General features: G+C 33.9%; 1 protein-coding gene across 1 annotated transcript; it reads right to left on the bottom strand.

The window, feature by feature from the left end:
- Positions 1-6: 6 nt before the first annotated feature.
- Positions 7-18,605, bottom strand: LOC140431962 (raf homolog serine/threonine-protein kinase Raf-like; the record flags this gene model as incomplete). The annotated part of the gene is given in 7 exon segments (XM_072519830.1): positions 7-103; positions 4,070-4,303; positions 5,384-5,525; positions 12,306-12,449; positions 12,452-12,530; positions 16,958-17,192; positions 18,532-18,605. Coding segments are annotated over 7 exon segments (1,005 nt in total), but the record flags the coding sequence as incomplete, so codon positions are not given.
- Between the last annotated feature and the right edge of the window lie 244 nt (positions 18,606-18,849).

Below are 18,849 nucleotides of genomic sequence, written 5' to 3'. Positions count from 1 at the left end.
ACGCGCTATCTCAGAGTGAATTTGACGGAACAACGGCCGTTCTTCTCGTTTGAACTTAATGCAGTCTTCTGTCAATCGTCTGAGAGCCTTTGATGTGTCCGACCTAAGCAATAAAAAGAGAAGAATATAAAATTTTGGCTTTAAACAATTAACTAAAATATAATGTAGATCTTGGGCACAAAATGAATATCCAAGAATTTGCATATTCTAAATAAATTTGTAAGAGTCGTGAAAGTAATATATATATATATATATATATATATATAGTATATATATATATATATATATATATATATATATATATATATATCTATCTAAAGTAAAATCATACCCCGGAGCTGATGTGAGATCAGATCACAACTCAGTTGTAGGAAGGTTTAGAATTAATCTAAAAAAGCTTGTCGGCTAAAACTAAAGTAGAGAGGAATACAAGTATTCCGTTGAGAGATCCATCAACAAAAGGAGCAAGTCACACTAAAAATTAAAGAAGAGCTCACCAAACTAGAAATTATTCCTACTGAAGATGCGAACAGGAAATGGCATAGTGTTTAAAAGATGTCTCTAATACGCACATGTGAGACAACACTAACACCTAAGCTGATCAAGAACAAAAATTAATGGATGACCGATGAGATTCTGGATCTGATGGAAGCAAGGAGATCCTATAAAACCAAAAACAAAAACATGTATAATATTATACACACAGAAATAAGGAGAAAGATCAGAGATGCAAAGGAGAAATGGTATAGTGACAGATGCGAAGAGATTGAACAGTTGGTAGAAAAACATGAATAACTTAAACCTTTATAAAAAAATTAGGGAAATAACAGGCACTAATATTAAGAAAAAATCATACATACTGCTGGATAAAAATGGCAAAATAATTATAGACGTCGGTGAAAGGTATAAAAGATGGCAGGAATATATTCAAGAGCTATTTAAAGACGAACGGACTGAGATAGTACTAGAGCAGGAAAAGTTCGACAACGGCCCAGACATAACAGAAGAAGAGGTATTAGAAGCGATAAAGCGAACAAAGAACAACAAGGCAACAGATCCTGACGAAATACCTGTAGACATAATACGGTTAATAGAAGAACAGAAAATTGGAATATTGGTCGACTTATTCAATACAATATACAGTACACGAATCATTCCCCACAGATTGGCTGATGTCAACATACATAACACTACCAAAAAAACCAAATGAAAAAGAATGCCAAGACCACCGGATAATAAGTTTAATGAGTCATACGCTCAAAATATTTTTAAAAATTATACACCGAGAATACACAACAAACTTGAGCAGGACATAAGTGACACACAATTTGGATTTAGAAATGCACTGGGAACGAGGGAAGCTCTATTCGCTGTGAATGTACTTGTGCAAAGGTGCATGGTTGTTAATCGGTCAGTATGTGTTTCTTAGATTACAATAAAGCCTTCGATAAGGGTCAGACATAACCGTCTTAACGAATTACTTGAAAGAAAAACTTATGAAAAAAAGAAAAGATATGAGAGATATCAGTATCATTAGCGTTATCTATTATAATCAGATCGCTGTGGTAAAAGAGAACGGCTTTTCAAATGAAATACAGATTGAGAGGGGTGTCAGACAGGGCTGTGTCCTACCTCCTACTTTGTTCAATTTGTATTCAGAGGAAATAATCCAGCAAGCTCTAGAAGAACTAACTATGGGAATAAAAGTAAATGGCCGACCAATCAATAATATACGGTTTGCCGACGACACTATTTTATTAGCGGAATGTCTTGAGGATTTACAGCAAATGGTTGACAGAGTGGTAGAAGTCAGTGAAGAAAACGGACTGTCTGGGTACAATATAAATATCTGGGTCTGAATATAAATATCTGGGTACAATAATTAACGAAAATAATGAGTACGCAGAAGAGATTAAGGCAAGAATAGGACAGGCAAGAAATTCTTTCAACAAACTGAAAAAAGTACTCTGCAGCAGGATATTTCAATTTCTTTAAAGATAAGACTTCTGAGATACTACGTGTTCTCCGTATTATTTTGTGGGTTTGAGCTTGGACTTTAAAGAAAGATGTTTCGGACAGATTGGAAGCCTTCAAATTATGGGCATACAACAGGATATTAAGAATAAGTTGGATGGATAGAGTCGCTAATGTCGAGGTGTTGAGAAGAACGGGAAAAGATAAAGAGGTTTTTAAATACAATTAAAGTCAGAAAACTGCAATATCTGGGACATGTCATGAGGGGGCGAGCGTTATAACTTGTTGCAATTAATAATGTAAGGAAGAATAAAGGACAGGAGTCGCGGAATAAGACGCATCTCCTGGTTGAATAATTTGAGAGCTTGGTTTAACTGCACTTCTGCTGACCTCTTTAGAGCAGCGGGTATCGAAAGTGCGAATTGACATGATGGTTGCCAACTTTCAATGGGCAGATAGGAGAATAGATATTTGTACGATAATATATGATAACAATAGAGCGTTTCTCATAAACGATTATTGTTAATAGTCCAAAGATAGGAATTTTAGAATATAAGGTTAAGTCTTTTGTTTACAAAGAAATTGGACAAGAATTAAACAGTTTTGTGGTCAGGGTATAAGTATACAATAACCGAAGTATTGTCTCTACAAACTTGGAAACAAAGAAAATATCTTTTTATGTAAAATTTGGAAATACCAAGCTTATGTGATATCATAATAGCATTGAGCTTGTGTTTGACAAGTCACAGAGTTTGATTGGTCAAAAGGGGATGGCATGATATGTAGGATGTGTGTGCCTGATTGGTGAAAAGGAGGAGTGATTGAAGTGAAGGAAATCATATTTTGCTCGAGAAAAGGGAAGATTACTGTGATTTGAACGTCGGAAGAAGCAAGTTGTTTTGGTTCCATATCCTGCAATGAAAGTTAGCAGAGTTATTGTCAAATAATAATTGTGAAAGGTGTTTTGTGTCTGTAGAACGGGCCCCAGAGTTGATAGAAGTGGACAACGAAAGTACATCCTATAATAAACAAACAGGTGTATAGTATATTTGGTACTAGTCAATTAAGTGAAAATTCTTTCAACTAGAAAGAAATTGGTTCCTGTGAGATAGAAGTTTGGTCCAGCAGCTTTTGGAGATACTGTTGCGATGATAGTGTGTGCGAGAGACGTTGACAAGCAGTGGAGATAGCAGGCGTGTGTTAGAGCAACTGAGAGTACGAGCAAAAGGTGGGCAGATCACAGTCTTGGAACAAAACACTTGAAAAAAAAGGTTAGTTTGCCATATAATCAACAAAGACGTTCATAATTAATACTCATAGATCATAATTAATTTGGTTTTTTAAAATATTTTATTCAGTGATGTCAGTTCACAATAAATATAATCTTTTAATTCAAAAATAAAAAAATAAAAGAAGTAATATTTCTTGAAAGAAAAATTCTTTGTCTTGGTTTAATTTAAAAAAGAAAACACAGAAAAGAGATCTTTTATTTGAATACAGTCCAAATAATTATTGATAATTTGCATAGGAATTTTAATGAATCTGTAATTTTAATTGTACAGATTAGCGCATATGATATAAGATTTTGATTAATTGTAAAATTGTCTAACTTTAATAATTTTATTAATTCTTTTTTTAATAAATTATTTAATAGTTTAGTATCACAAAATTATTTGGTTTAATTTATTTTCCTATTGTCCATCCTTTCCTCAAAGAGAATTGCTTAAAGAATACTTTGAAGTCACTTATTATAATTAATGATAAAAGGCTCTGAGATCAAATTTTAATTAAAATTAATTTATTTGTTTTTGCAAAATTAAGCCTAAACGCATATCATCAATCAATAAATCAATTAAACATTAAAAAAGGTCCAAATTTGCAAATCATAATATATATATATATATATTATATATATATATATATATATATATATATATATATATATATATATATATATATGTATATATATATATATATATGTATATATATATATATATATATATATATATATATGTATATATATATATATATATATATATATATATATATATATCTCTATATAGTGGGTAAACACAAATAATATAAAAAATTGTACCTAAGTTTAGTAAGGTCAGGTTTTAGATATCCTCTGCCGACCATAAAGAGAATCTGATCCTTGTTGTTAATGTGAGAATAAGGCAACTGTCCCGCTAACTTCTCGAACATCACAATACCAAATGCGTAAACGTCAGATTGGAAACTGTACGGATTATCTTCTTGCATCCTAATAACCTCGGGCGCCATCCATAGGATGGAACCGGTTGGTTGGCGGAATTGTTGAGAACCAGACCTAAAAAATAAGAAGAAATTAATCTTACTACATATAAGTAATCTGTTGTCTTCCAGTTTTATCTCCCGTGTATAAAGACGCTTTTCCATTATTATGAAAGTTGTCGCTCAATGCTCATTTGCCTTACAACTTTCGTTTCTGACATGGTCCGTTCATGGAATCTTCAGCATGCAGCGAACACCCACATCTAAAAGTTGTTGGTATTGTACTAAATTTCCAACGTCCATGCTTCCAAGTCATACAGCATGGTGTTATATACATAGCAATTTCAGCAAGCGGTTTCTGACCTTTTGGAGAGTAAGACACACATTATTCTGCAGTACATACATTTAATTATTTCGGTGTATGTGGCCCAATGATATCCACACTATTCATTTAATTTCTGGAGAAATTTTGTTGCTAAAGGAATACTTAAATGCTCATTCTTGCTGAATAAATAAACTACATCCTTTGTATTCTACTCGGAAATGCGGAAAAAAGATTTTTTGTCTGTAAATAAAATATTTAAAGAAAACTTTACATAGTGATCAAATCAGAAAAAAAAACCTCTTTATTATTATTTGACAAAAGACCATCCGTCGTTCTCGGTGACTTGATAGATTATACTGAATATGGTGGACGAATCAAGCCAATATTCGTATTTTTTTTTAATGGGTTTCTATCCCTCGTGATTAGACAAGACAAAAATGGAGATGGGCGAGACATGTTGTAAAAATGAAAGACGTCAGGTGCACACAAAAACTGCTTAAGTGGAGACCACGGACCGAGTACCTCAAAAGAATTGTTACCAATTGGATGGCAGAGATGCAAAACAGAAAATAGATGGAAATATCTGGAGGGGGGCTATGTTCAACAATGCACAAATCGCCATAACCAAATCTTTAGAATTGTTTTACATATTTTTGTCCTTTCAAGAATGTTTTAAAGTTATTAACTTAATAAAAAACTAGCAAAGATAAGCTTCTTCTTCTGTCTCATTTGAAATAATGCTATTGAATACCTCGTTAAATCTTATATGCTCAGTTTCTAGTTCATGATGATATAAATTCTTCAAGCAGTAAATCAATGTCCCATACTTACCATCTAGTTTTAGCTGTAGCTAGACCAAAATCGCCAATTTTCACTGTTAAATCGTCATGTAAAAATATATTATTAGATTTAAGATCTCTATGGATGATATTCTTAGCATGAAGGTAATCCATTCCTTGTGCTATTTGCCTAGCTGTAATAGCAAACAAGTTTATTAATAAGACTAATAATCGTTGACGAATATAGTTTAAATATACCAAGAATTTCATACATAACTGATAATTTTATCTGGTCATATTAAGATTAACTGATAAGACTATTTTCACCGTGTTTCAGTTATTTTTAAAATAAAGTATACTATTTTATTTATATTCATGTTGATGTTAAATGTTACCATATGGTAACGTTAGTCAGATACGGCTAGTTGATAATTTTTTTTATCGTAGTATGACGTTTGAAAAAGCTTTGAAAATCGTTTATAATGATGATGAAGACTCGGTTGCAGAGGACAATGATGATATTGTTGCTAATCTGAACCGACAACATCTAACAGTATGATTCAAGCTGAATTACGACCTCTCAAGGGTAACACAGGCACTGCAGAGAAACAGGACCAAATTCTTCGAAGAACTTGGTTTCTGGTCCTTCATGATTTTGAGTGACTGATTCATTTTGCGTTGCTGTATTGATGGTACCACTGTTTATGTTATCCCATCTTTCTTCGACTGTTGGTATATTGTATTTTTGGGTGATACTGTCTCGTATTTTGTTGTTCATAGTGATGTTTAAACTCATCTTGTTTTAATTTTTGTCTATTATATTTCTTTTTATCGAAAGGACTTTTTATTGTCTTTAGTTTTAGGATGATTCTGTCTTAGGCATTTACATGAGTTTCGGAATCTATATTTATAATGATATAATCTATTTGATTACGTATTAGACTACCATGGCCATCTCTCGGTGATATTCATGTACAGAGACGCATTTTTACGACGTAATGGCCGCAGTCATTTATACCAAATAAAACCTAAAAAAGAATATCTAATAATGATGAATACCCATTCCAACGTACGATAAAATATTTAAAATGTGATGTAGAATACGTATAGAACCTGATCAAATACTTAATACCAGATCAACAAGTAAATGCCTAGCGTTACCATATGACAACAGTCTAAAGTAGACTTTACACTACATGATTTTATCATATGACAATATCATATGAGATTTGTTATGATTCCTCGTTTCTATGATGTTTTAAAAAATCGTGTTTACACTGCATGATAAGTTATGACTTATGATATGAGTGACAATGAGTGAGGTTTTCTTGATTTTTCTTTTTGTTTATGGTCATAGAGATATTAGACACAGTATAGGTATCAACTATTAGATTTTGAAACCATTATAATGGAAAATAAATCGTTGATTGCATTGGCTTCCCGACTTTTAATAATAACACGCCGGCAACAACTGCGTACAGATTACAGCAGTAAGAAGAAAAAGATCAGACACCTTTGGGCTTGCAGGTGGCTCTTACGAAGAAATTGTGGACAGGGTAAATCAAATTTATTGTTGATATTATACCAAATTAAAAATAATTAATAAAAAAACTAAACTAAAAGTATGACTAAGAAGACTATAAAACACTAAACTAAGAATAAAATAAACTAAATAAATAATAAAAGAAAAATACGATACAAAGGCACACATTAGATAATAGGTTTAATATCAATGCAACAAACAAAAAATAAATAAATAAATAAAGAATGTTGTCTCTTGGTAAGAGAATGTCGCTGAATTGACATAAGAATAAGGCGCGATATTCAAATATGTTAATGTTACCCGTATTATTACCGAAAATCATATGATTTTATCATGCGGAATAGGCACCGTCCTATTCTCCTGTGACAAGCTATGACGAGCCGCATGACAGTGCTTATGACAAAATCATATGACAAATCACACAGTGTAAACATGTAAATTTCATGTTTTATCAGCGTCTGTTATACCTTGCATTTATAGAAGGTTCAGATTAAGGCAGTTATCTGAATTGTGTTTCGAAACTATTTTACGGATTTAATATCAGATGTCGCTATTGCGTCCGTTTCGAAGCCATTTTATCGTTGCTTCACAAAGACAGGAAAAGATTAATTTTCACGTTGAGAAAGCCTATGAATAACTGTTCTGATGAGCTTTATTAAAGCGAAATACGTATCAACAGATACATAGACTATTTTTGCGTGAAAGGAAATCTTGACTGTCTTTAATTTTATGTAAATTTCACTTTATGACCAAATCATATGACAAATCACATGATAAATCATGTAGTGTAAAGTGTGTATTATTTTGATAAAATTATCTAAATTTTCATTAGATATGTGTATATCATAAACATTTCAATATTTACTTTTCGCTTAAATAACAAATACAAATTTCACTGTTACAGGGTTAAATAGCATTATATACAGGGTGTTTCACGATGCGCCTATCTACATATCGGAAACTATTTACACGATATTTATGAAAATTGGTTTATGGGGATTATCATTTATGACGAACTTAAAGTAAAAATTTTAACAGATGCCATTTCCGGAAGTGAACAGCAACTTGGTTATTTTAATACAACACCCTCTGTATTATTGTATTTTTAGATTCTGCGTAGAATTCTAGAGGACATTTGTATGAGGTACCATAGGTCAACACTTTATATTTTTTGAGTTACTCATCTTTTTAACAAATTTCGACATATAGAGACAAGTTTTTTAAATATCTCATTTATTTACAAACATAATGCCTTGAAAACTTTTGCACACAAAGAATAGGTAACGTTCTTTCAGGAATTTACATCGAAATCGAATTTCTAAATGCAGGGTGTTCACACAAATGAAGGGGTGAGTGGATAAAGGGAGTAAGTGACATTTTTTAAGAAAATGAGTTATCCGCATGTATGAAGGTGGTAAGTGCTAAATTAAATTTTCCGCTTATCCCCAGCCTTCTATGATTTAAAATAACTGAGATAGCCAGCGTATGAAGGAGGTAATTGACCATACTACTTTAAATATCTAGTGAATGAAGGAGGTAAGTAACAAGATAAAGTACTTACTTCCTTCATCCATACCAAAGAGAATAAAAATTGTGACATACCTCCCTTCATGTATTCGTCAGCTGCCATAATAAAACTTCAACATTAGTGATATCATTTTTTTCTGATTCAAATATAGCCAAAGAACATAAAAACCTACGGGAAGCCCTAAGGGATTGACCTACATTTCTAAAATAGGCCAAGTAAAACCCGCTAAAACCGTTAACTCTGGGATTTTGTGCAATGAAAATTGCCGCTACAAGTGTTTTGTGTATTGCTACAGTCAATAACTGTAGAAAAAAGGGAATCAATATTCTCTTCCTACTACAAACTAGATGTAAATGCAAAAAACTGCCTTCTTTTTAAGAGCATAAAAAAAAGGGAACCAATGACAAAGAAAACTGGAGCCTTAAAGCATAAAACTGCCACCTACCAATACAATGTAACTTGTAGTGGCCGGCAAACTACCGTATGCAAACGGGCTTTCATTTCCTTGTTTGCAATCAGCTTGAAAAAGGTTGACCTGATTCAAACTTCAATAAAATCAGGGAAAAATGCCCCTGAACCGGACAGAAGGGGGAAAACACGCAGTCAGACCTAACAAGACCCCTGCTGAAGTTGCTGCTTACGTCATTGAGCATATTTCCAGTTTCCCAGCAGAAGAGTCGCACTACTCCAGGCATTGTAATATTCACAAAAAATATCTTTCACCGCAACTTTCGATCCCTAGAATGCATAAACTTTAAAGAAGAAATGAAAAATTTCAAATAAAAGAGGCTACATACCGATTCATTTTTAATGATGCATTTAATCTGTCTTTTGGTTATCCCAAAAGCGATACATGTAGCACATGCGATTCTGGCAAAAGTAATGAAGAGCACGCTGAAAATTACAAATCAGCGTTTGAATCTCAAAAAGCAGATCGAGAATTTGCTAGCAAATCAGAGAAACACTGTGTATGTAACATTGGATCTACAGCAAAACTATGCCCCCCACCTCAGGCTTAGTACCTCGAAAACCTTTTATCTTAGACAAATGTGGTTTTACAACTTAGGAATCCACATAATAACCAAAAATGTGGAAAAAACTGTTTTCTGCACATGGACGGAAAATCAAGCTTCCAGAGGTAGCTCGGAAATTTTTAGTTGTTTTTCTACGAACAATCGAAGTGGATCCAGCCTTCAAAGGAAAAGATCATATAATTTTGTGGACGGACTCGTGTGCCGGGCAAAATAAAAATTTTTTGATCGTATATTTGTTTCAGTATCTTGTGGGCAAAAGCATCTTTAAAACGATTGAGCACAAGTTTCCAGAGGTAGGACACTCGTACTTGGACTCGGATAGAGCATTTGGACATATTGAGAAACGACTAAAGAAACATCAAAACATTTACATCTCTGATGAATATCGTGATGCGATTGTTTCTTCAACCAAGAAAAATATGGTGATAGACATGCAACATCACTTTAGAGACACGGAAAATATTATGAAAACCACGAAACTAATGAATAGAAAAAAAGATCTTAATGAAAAGGTTAATTTCAAAACTGGAATCAAGTTGATTCGCGTAGATGTCTTTGGATCATACCTTTTCAAGGAGTCTTACGATTACTACACACCTTTCAAAATGGTATGTATCCTCAAGCAGAAAAATTTCCCATCCCTTCTACCTGAACAATTTAACATTCCAAGACATATCCAAAATACTGGATCCTTAAGCAAAGAAAAGGTAGACAACCTAAAAGAACAGCTTTGCTTCATTCCAGAAAGGGATAAGTGGTATTATGAAGTCATCATAGAGCAACAAACATTTTAAGAAGGTGGTACAATATCCTTAGACTGATTAAAAAAGCTGCTTAGAAATTCAGTGTTTGTGATTCCTTTGTAAAACCAAAAATATAAGTGTTTACTTGACATCCATGTTATTTTTTTCCTGATATAGCGCTTATTCAAAAGAAAATGCAAATATTTATCCTAGATAAAGGAGGTAAGTCCACATACCCCCCTTCATTTTGGCATAGACATAATTTCTAACACAAAAAAGTTTTTGGATAAAAGAGGTAAGTACAAATATATATTTTTCAAATAAGTTTTTAAAAATCGGGGAGATTTTTGTTTTTACAATAAAATTTATACATATCCTACCTGTGAGAATAAAAAAAAAATCGGTTTAAAAAATCGATTAATAAAAAAGTTCCAGCGATAAAAATTTGAAGTTAAATTTCTCAAAAACTCAGTTTTGTTACTTACTCCCTTCATCCACTCACCCCTTCAAATATAACTCCATTTCTTTAAATTTCAAACCATAGTAAATCAATAATTTTAAATGAAACACATTTTATAATTTAATTAAAAAAAGAATAAGTGGTCCTTTCAAATAGTATTGGAGTTCCCTTTACCTAAATTTAATACTTTTGGAGATAACTGTGGTTTAATGTTAGAGATAAGAAAGATATTTATCTTTTTATTCTAGCAAACCGTGTATGAATATGTCACAATTGTCATTATTTATGGTTACCAAGTGATAGAAATGTCATAGTTATAAATTAAACAATGAAGAATGCGTAAATTTCCTTTTAATACATGGAGAATGTGACAGAGTTTTTACTGGAACATGTGCTTATTTTCTAACCACGAACAACCCGTGACACTGTGTAGAGATTTTTGTGAAGAATTAATACATTTTGGTTGTTTTCAACAAAAAGTTAACAAACCGAAGTCTATTGTTGATAATCTCTCTCTCTCTTGTCGTTTCCCCATTACTGAGGATCGTGATTACTTCCAATATTCCTAACAATTTTTCTCCATTGATCTCTATCTTCAGCTGCTGCGAGAGCTTCGCAGAATGAGTTTCCAGCTGAATTCTTATTTGGTCAGACCATCTAGTTGGTGATCGTCCTCTTGATCTTCTCACCGGAACGTTTCCAGAAACAATTAATCTCTCCAAATTATCGTCATCTCTGCGAACCACGTAACCGAAAAATTGCAGAATATGTTGCAGACATATTGTGGACAGACTTTTTTTAATCTCGAGTTGGTTTAGAATGGAAACGTTTGTCCTATGAGTTGTCCAAGGTATACGCAGCATTCTTCTCCAGCACCACATCAATTTTTTGGCTCTCGCGTCCGCGAAGAGTCCAAGTCTCTGTCCCGTACAGAAATATGCAGAATACAAGGGCATTCTTAAGTCTCATCTTGATATTTTGAGAGGTAGATCTGTCTTTTCAAATTTTAGTTAGGCGACTCATCGCATTTTTTGCCATACCAATAGGTCTCCGAACATCTGCTTCACAGTTACTATTGTTAGTTATACTAGACCCGAGATAGACAAAACTGTCCACTATCAGGTATTTCTGTAACATTTTAGTCAATTGAATATTGTGGAATCTGTCGATCACCATTATTTTTTGTCGTAGCTTTATTGATTTTTAGACCAACTTTATTGCTTTCGTACTTAACTCTTCGTAGGAGATTAAACATTTCTTGCTATAAGTGTAGTGTCATCAGCAAATCTTAAATATTATATGGTGTAAGTAGTTTTTGATATATAGATAGTGTAAGCTTGTCGTGAAATACCTGTATAGTAACTACGTAAAACACAAATAAAAATATATATAATAATAGTCTCCCGTTTTATACCGCTTCGCGGCTTTGGGAGTATAGCAGGGTAGTCTGCTATATCTAGGGCCTACGGTATACAAGGAAGGTAACATGGCCAGTGTTACGCTTCAACCGCCTATTATTACCCCTGGTTTTACCCAAGGTACTCATTTTATTCAGGCTGAGTCGACCTGGGGCCTATAGACATTTGCCGCACCACCGGCATGCGAGGCAAGCATCCTACCGCTGCGCTACGCAGGCCCTATTTAATAAAATAATTTTAATATTTACCTATTTCTATAAGCGTAAATACTTGAAATTTTGTTTCTAACACATGTAAATGTTTGTACAAACTAGAACTTTCACACCACTGTGTTACAATAGCCAACTGTGGTTTGCTGACACAACCCATGAAGAGGAGAATGTTCACATGCGAGTTTTCCTTAAGACCGCCACTTCATTCTTAAACGCCTGTAATTGGGCTACTGTTGGAATTTTCACGTTAAGGGTTTTTACCTACAAAATAATTATAATTAAATAGTTATTTACGAATCAGTTCTTTATAAATCACGACACAAATATGATTTATGCGCACATCTTAGCATCTCTATAGAGAGTTGTATAAGAAGCCTTGTGAAAAGAGAGCAAACCTACCGACGAACAAATAAGAGCATATCATGGATTGATGAACTAGAACAACTAGAATGATTTACCTCAAAAAAAAGAAGAGAAAACATGGGCAGACTACTTTCGATCCCTATTTTTTAAATGTGACAATAATGAACCAACAATACCAGAGGTGACAACAAACGAAGAAATAAATATTGAAGAGGAAGAGGTAAAGGAAGCATTAAGGAAATTAAAAAATAGAAAATTATCAGGAGAGGACAGAATACCACACGAAATCCTAAAGTAAGAAGGACTAGGGTCTGACCAAATAACTATTAAAACTAATCCAAAAAATAATAGGACAAAACAAAATACCACAAGAATGGAGATCAAGCATTCTAATGATTCTCTTCAAAAATCAAGACAGATCGGACACGGAAAATTACAGAGAACTTATTTATTACACACAACACTAAAATTAACAACCAAAGTCATAACAACTACTTTACTTAATCAGTAGACCCATTTGTACCTTTCGGTGTTGGGCCGTTTTAAAAATACAATTCATTAAATTACAATATTTGACAGTCTTCTGAGGTGTCCTAGCTCTTAACGAACTTTCTCCATTCCTTCCTATTGGATGCCATCTGTGTTGGTTCCTGCCAAGTCTTACCCTTACTCTGCAGTATCTGCGAGATGTCACTGTTCCATTCTTTAATGGGTCTTCCTCTTCTGTTTTTCCCTATTGGTTTGGCGTCCCACACTCTTTTAACTTGTCTTTTATTGTCCATCCGGGTTAGATGTCCGAACCATGCCAATTTTTTCTCTTTGATTGACTCGAGTATTGGTTTGATTTTGAGTCCTTTCTCTTATTTCTTCATTTCTGATTCTATCAGTTCTTTTTACTCCTATCGTTTTTCTGAGGTATTTCATCTCTGCTGCCTGAATTCTGCTCTGATGTCTTTTGTTTAATATCCAATTTTCTGCTCCATATGTTCACTGTAGGTCTATATATTGTTTTGTATATTGTCATCTTGGTCTTGTTGATATTTCTTTGTTATTAAGGAATCCTCTATTTAGTGCTTGGAATAGTTTTCCTGTGTTTTCCATTCTGTTGTTAAGATCATCCTCGATGTCTCCTTTGTTGTTGATTACTGTTCCTAAGTATTTGTATGAATTTGTCTGTATTATTTTTTTGTTGGTCTATCATTACTTCTATTTGATCTTCCGTCCCTTGTTTCCTTGATATTTTCATTATTTGAGTCTTCTCTTTGTTTACGTTTAAGTTGTATTTGCTTGCTTCTAGGTTCCATTTCTCTAAGTTGTATTTTAGTTTTTCTGCAGTTTCCGCAATTAATACTATGTCGTCTGCAATATACACATCTCAGCATTTATCATTTGCATTCTGTTCCAACCGATGCAGTATTTCTTGAATGTTTTCTTACATTCTTTCACTATCTCATCTATTACATTTATGAATAGTACTGGGCTGAGACTTCCCCTTTGTCTAACTCCTTGGGTTGTTTCAAATGGTTCTGACTGTATATTTAACATTCTTACTGTATTTGTTGTTTTCATGTATATACTCTTTATTGCTTCTATCAGTTCTTCACTTACTTGTTTCTTCTTTAGGCTTTCCATATATCTTTTCTTTTGACTGAGTCGAATGCTTTTTCCATGTATGTATAAAGCTCAGATGTATTTCTTTATTTTTTCTTTAAGGCTTTTTCTATTACTTGTTGCATGGTGAATATATGGTCTTGTGTGTTGTGTCCTTTCCTGAATAAACTTTGTACATCCTCTAATTTATGTTCTATTTCTTTTCTAATTTTCCTTTCTATTATGGTTTCGTATACTTTTTGCTGCTACACATAGTAGTGATATACCTCTATAGTTCCTACAGTCTCTTGTGTTTCCTTTCTTGTATATAGGTATAATTACTGCATTTGTCCATTCTCTGGGTATTACTTTTCTCTTCCATATTAGGTTATATATGTATAACAATTTTTCTTTTGCTTTTACTCCTATATATTTCATCATTTCTGGTGCTACTTCATCGCTTCCTGGTGCTTTTCCAATCTTTATCTTTCTTATTGCTTCTTCCAGTTCTTCTTTTTCTATAGTTTCTGGATTTTCCGTGTTTCTCATGGATACTATCCTGTTGTGGCTTTCCTTCTCCATTGTATTCGCTTGATTTCCATTCAGTATCAGCTGAAAATGTTCCCTCCATCTTTCCATTATTGTCTTATCGTCGTTTATTATTGTTCCTTCCTTGTTCATTATGTGTTTCAGTTTCGTTTCTTTGTTGCTTCTTAGGTTTTTCAGTGTTCTGTAAAATAATTTTACGTTTTCTGTGCTGTTTTCTTCCATTTTTTCCCCAACTTTTCTTTTCCTCTTTTCTTAACTATCTCTTTAACTTTTGTTCTTTGTCTCTTATAATTTTCATATTTTTGTTGTGTTTTGTCTTGGATGTATTTTTTCCATAATTTCTTCTTTTCTTTTATTTCTCTTTTCACTTCATCGTTCCACCAAGATGTTCGTTTCCCTCTGTTGTTATTTCTTGTGGTTCCACATATTGATTTGGCTGTTTTTATCATCGCATTTTTAAATTTTCCCCATTCTTCTTCTATTGTTTCTGTTATTTCATGTTCATTGTCCATCTCTTTCTCTAGTCCTTATGAGTATCTTATTCTCGTTGTTTCTTCCCTTAGTTTATAAATTTTTATTATTTCTTTGTGTTTTCTGTTTATGTTCTCATTTTCTTTTTATTTCTTTTCTTTTGCTTTTGAATGTGGTTTCTAGTAGATAGTGGTCACTACCAATTTCATAACTCCTTTTTACCCTTACGTCTCTTATCCAGTTCTTCTCTGTTTTACTCTGAGATAGCGCGTATAATTGATTGTTCGTCTCTTGATTTGACTTCTCTTGTGATCTTGTGTATCCTTTTATGTTGAAAGTGTGTGTTCATAATCACCAGGTTATTGTCTAGACAGAATTCGAGTAGTGATTTTCCATTTTTGTTTAGTTTGTCCTCCCCATAAGGTCCGATGACATTGTTCCATAACAACTGTCATAACAACTAAATTGAATGAAATTATAATACTAGCAGAAAAAACAACGAGGTTTTAGGCCGGAAAGATCATACACCGACGCTATATTCACAGTGAGGCAAGTGCAAGAGAAATCATTAGAATACCACAAACCGGCATATCTAAATATCCCATTCCTCACAAAATAGCTACAAGAGTGCAGACCTGAATATCGCCAACCAGAGGATACTAAATGCATGGATCAAAAATCAACATCGGAGACGACCTAACTTCAAACTTATAAAAACCATGTACAAGGCCTTTGGTATGGTAAAGCAAAGTATGGGTCACTTGGGCATGGGAAAATGTATCTAAATAGCATTGTAAGCTCCTCCCACTCTGACGTCACACATTACGTCGAAGGAATCTGCATTACTGACTGTCATAGTTCAATTATTATCCGCTAGTCGACGCCAGTATTTCGCCATTTTTAATCCAAATTTATTTACAAATTATTTTTGCCCATCGGCCCGTGGAAACTTTCTTATCGGTGGCATCCTTTGATGTAATCGCCAGGGGGGCTCATTGGATAGGTGAGCTAGCTCTCATAACAATTGTTTGCCTTGTATTAAGGCGAGAGAGAACTGGCAGAGACGCGAGTTTAAAGTAGACTCTGAGATAGCGCGTGATAGTCCTTGACCTAACCTAAACCTTGAAATTTCATGACAACTGTTAGCATGAACCGTACCCCTAGAGGAGAGGATATTGAAGACAACATTAAAAGTATATATCAAATGTGCTTCAACGATTTGAAAAAGCTGTTACACAAGTGTTTTATATCTGAGGGGGATTACTTTAAAGGGATCAAAACAGATATTGAAATTTAAATTTTTTTTCATATAATCATAGTCACATTTTTTAAAACTTCGTATATATACATAATGATTTTAGTGCACTATACTAAACGTTACTAATTTATATCTCGCTTGTCAACATTGGTCAGATATAATCAGTGGTTTTGCGGTCGATTGGGATTTTCTAGCCATTTTGAATAAGTTTTAGCAGCATTAGAACTACATAATTGTACTTTTAATTAAAAATATAATAAAAAGTAAGTATGTTAATTAAGGAATAGTTTCTATGCTCGGTAACTCCATTACCAACATTCCACAAGGGCAACAATTTATAACCCTCCCTGTATATTCAGGTAAACATATTAATTCCGCGCTTCCTTGGTATGTACCAAACGATTTTTGCTTGTTTCAACATTCTTGACACACAAAGGAAGCAAATATGAATACTCACTGCTACAGGTCCATGCCAATGGGCTTTATATACGGTTCCAAAAGATCCTGATCCAACTCGGGCACCAACGAGAATCTCGTCAGCGGGAATTTCCCAGTCTTCGATACTCTCACGTGGTGCTAGAAGGGGTTTACTCTCGTCTGCCGAACGGGCCCGTGGCCGTCTGGGCTGTAGTGATCCTGTAGGAGATGCTTGGGTACTTCTACAATGTGGGGACGATTCTCCTTCGAGCGCTCTGCAATCAATAAATAATATAAATTAGACTAGACATATAATGCAGTTAATCACAAAACAATGATTGTTCAGTAGTTTCGATTGATACTACTAAACATACCATACATTGAGTGTATATTACCCGACATATAACAGATGGAAGATCGAAATATGGAACATCAACGAACAATTGATGACTCTCATAAAAGCTGGAAAAATTAACGGAAAAAATTGTAATTCAAGAGAGTACACTAAAATTAATAATATTGTCCGAAAATTAAGTGGACAACAAGCAGAAGTAAAAAATATAATATATAAAATAAAACTATGAAATGGCTCAAACTTAAATAAGTCAGAATAGAAATAATAAAGATTAAAGACAAAAAAGGTGGAGAAATAAATGATATAGAAAAGACACTAGAAAGATCTACAACTACTATCAAGAATAACATGAGACACAGTCACAAATACCAGAAGACATAAAAAGATATTTCCAACGGAAAATAAGAAATGCTGGGTTTTATCATCGCCGGAGAGTACACTTGTGCCTACGTCGACACTGAATCATGAACCACACACGGTAGTGCGTTTTCACAATGAATAAATATTTTTGAAATTATTACAATATAGTCAAACTGATTTATACTTAATTGAAAATAAACTGATGACATTAATTAAAATTAAAATAAATTTTATGTATAAATTGGCAAGAGCAAGATACAAATTCATCAATTCATCAAAATGAAAAAGCTCTTAAGCAACAGCCACCTAAGCGTTAACCTCCGATGGCGCGCCACGAAATGCTACGTACTCTCTACACTACTTTACGGAGTTGAAGGGTGGACGTTAACAGCAGCATGTATAAAGAAGTTAGCGGCTCTAGAAATGTGGCTGTATCGACGCATACTGAGAATACCTTGGACAGACAGAGTGACCAACACAGAGGTATTAAGACGAATGGGTAAAAAGGTGGAATTGTTAACAACTGTTAAAAGGAGGAAAGCGTCATACCTGGGCCATGTATTCCATAATGAAAAGTACAGTCTGCTACAGTTTTCGTGGAAGGCAAGATTGAAGGTAGAAGAGGTTTGGGCAGAAAGAAGAAATCCTGGCTGAGAAACTTGAGAGAATGGTTTCAAATACCAGAAGCTGTGAACATAATACATGCGGCACAAAACAGAGAAACCTATCGTTTGATGGTCGCCAACCTTCGGTAGAAGACGGCACATAAAGAAGAAGCATAAATTGGCATGCCATTTTTTAATAGTTTGGTGTTACTACTGCCCCAGGTCAGATGGTAGTCATTCGTATCATAGCCAATGATTAATTGAAGTTCATTTTTCATACAATCTCTTCCTAACCGTTCCAACTCCCGTGATGGTTGTTCGGGATCATCATATGGGAGGTATGCTGATCTGAGAACTATCTCCTTCATAACTTCTCCCTCTATGACCTTTATCTTTACTATCGTTCAGTCTGTGGAACAGAGATCACAACCAGTCTTCTGTGTTAAGGTCTTGATTTTGCCTCTTTAGACGAATCCTGATGGTTTCTTCATCAAGCTCTTTCTCGGGGACGCGAGTGAGGACCAAGCGGCGCTTGGGCATATTATTTGGATCAACTGTATTTAAGTTTGCTCCAACCCACAGACCCTCAATAGTCTTTACCACTTCAGTTCA

This window comes from Diabrotica undecimpunctata, unplaced genomic scaffold (genome assembly GCF_040954645.1).
Source record: "Diabrotica undecimpunctata isolate CICGRU unplaced genomic scaffold, icDiaUnde3 ctg00002357.1, whole genome shotgun sequence".
NCBI classification, from domain to species: domain Eukaryota; kingdom Metazoa; phylum Arthropoda; class Insecta; order Coleoptera; family Chrysomelidae; genus Diabrotica; species Diabrotica undecimpunctata.
This window is presented reverse-complemented; position numbering and strand designations above follow the sequence as displayed.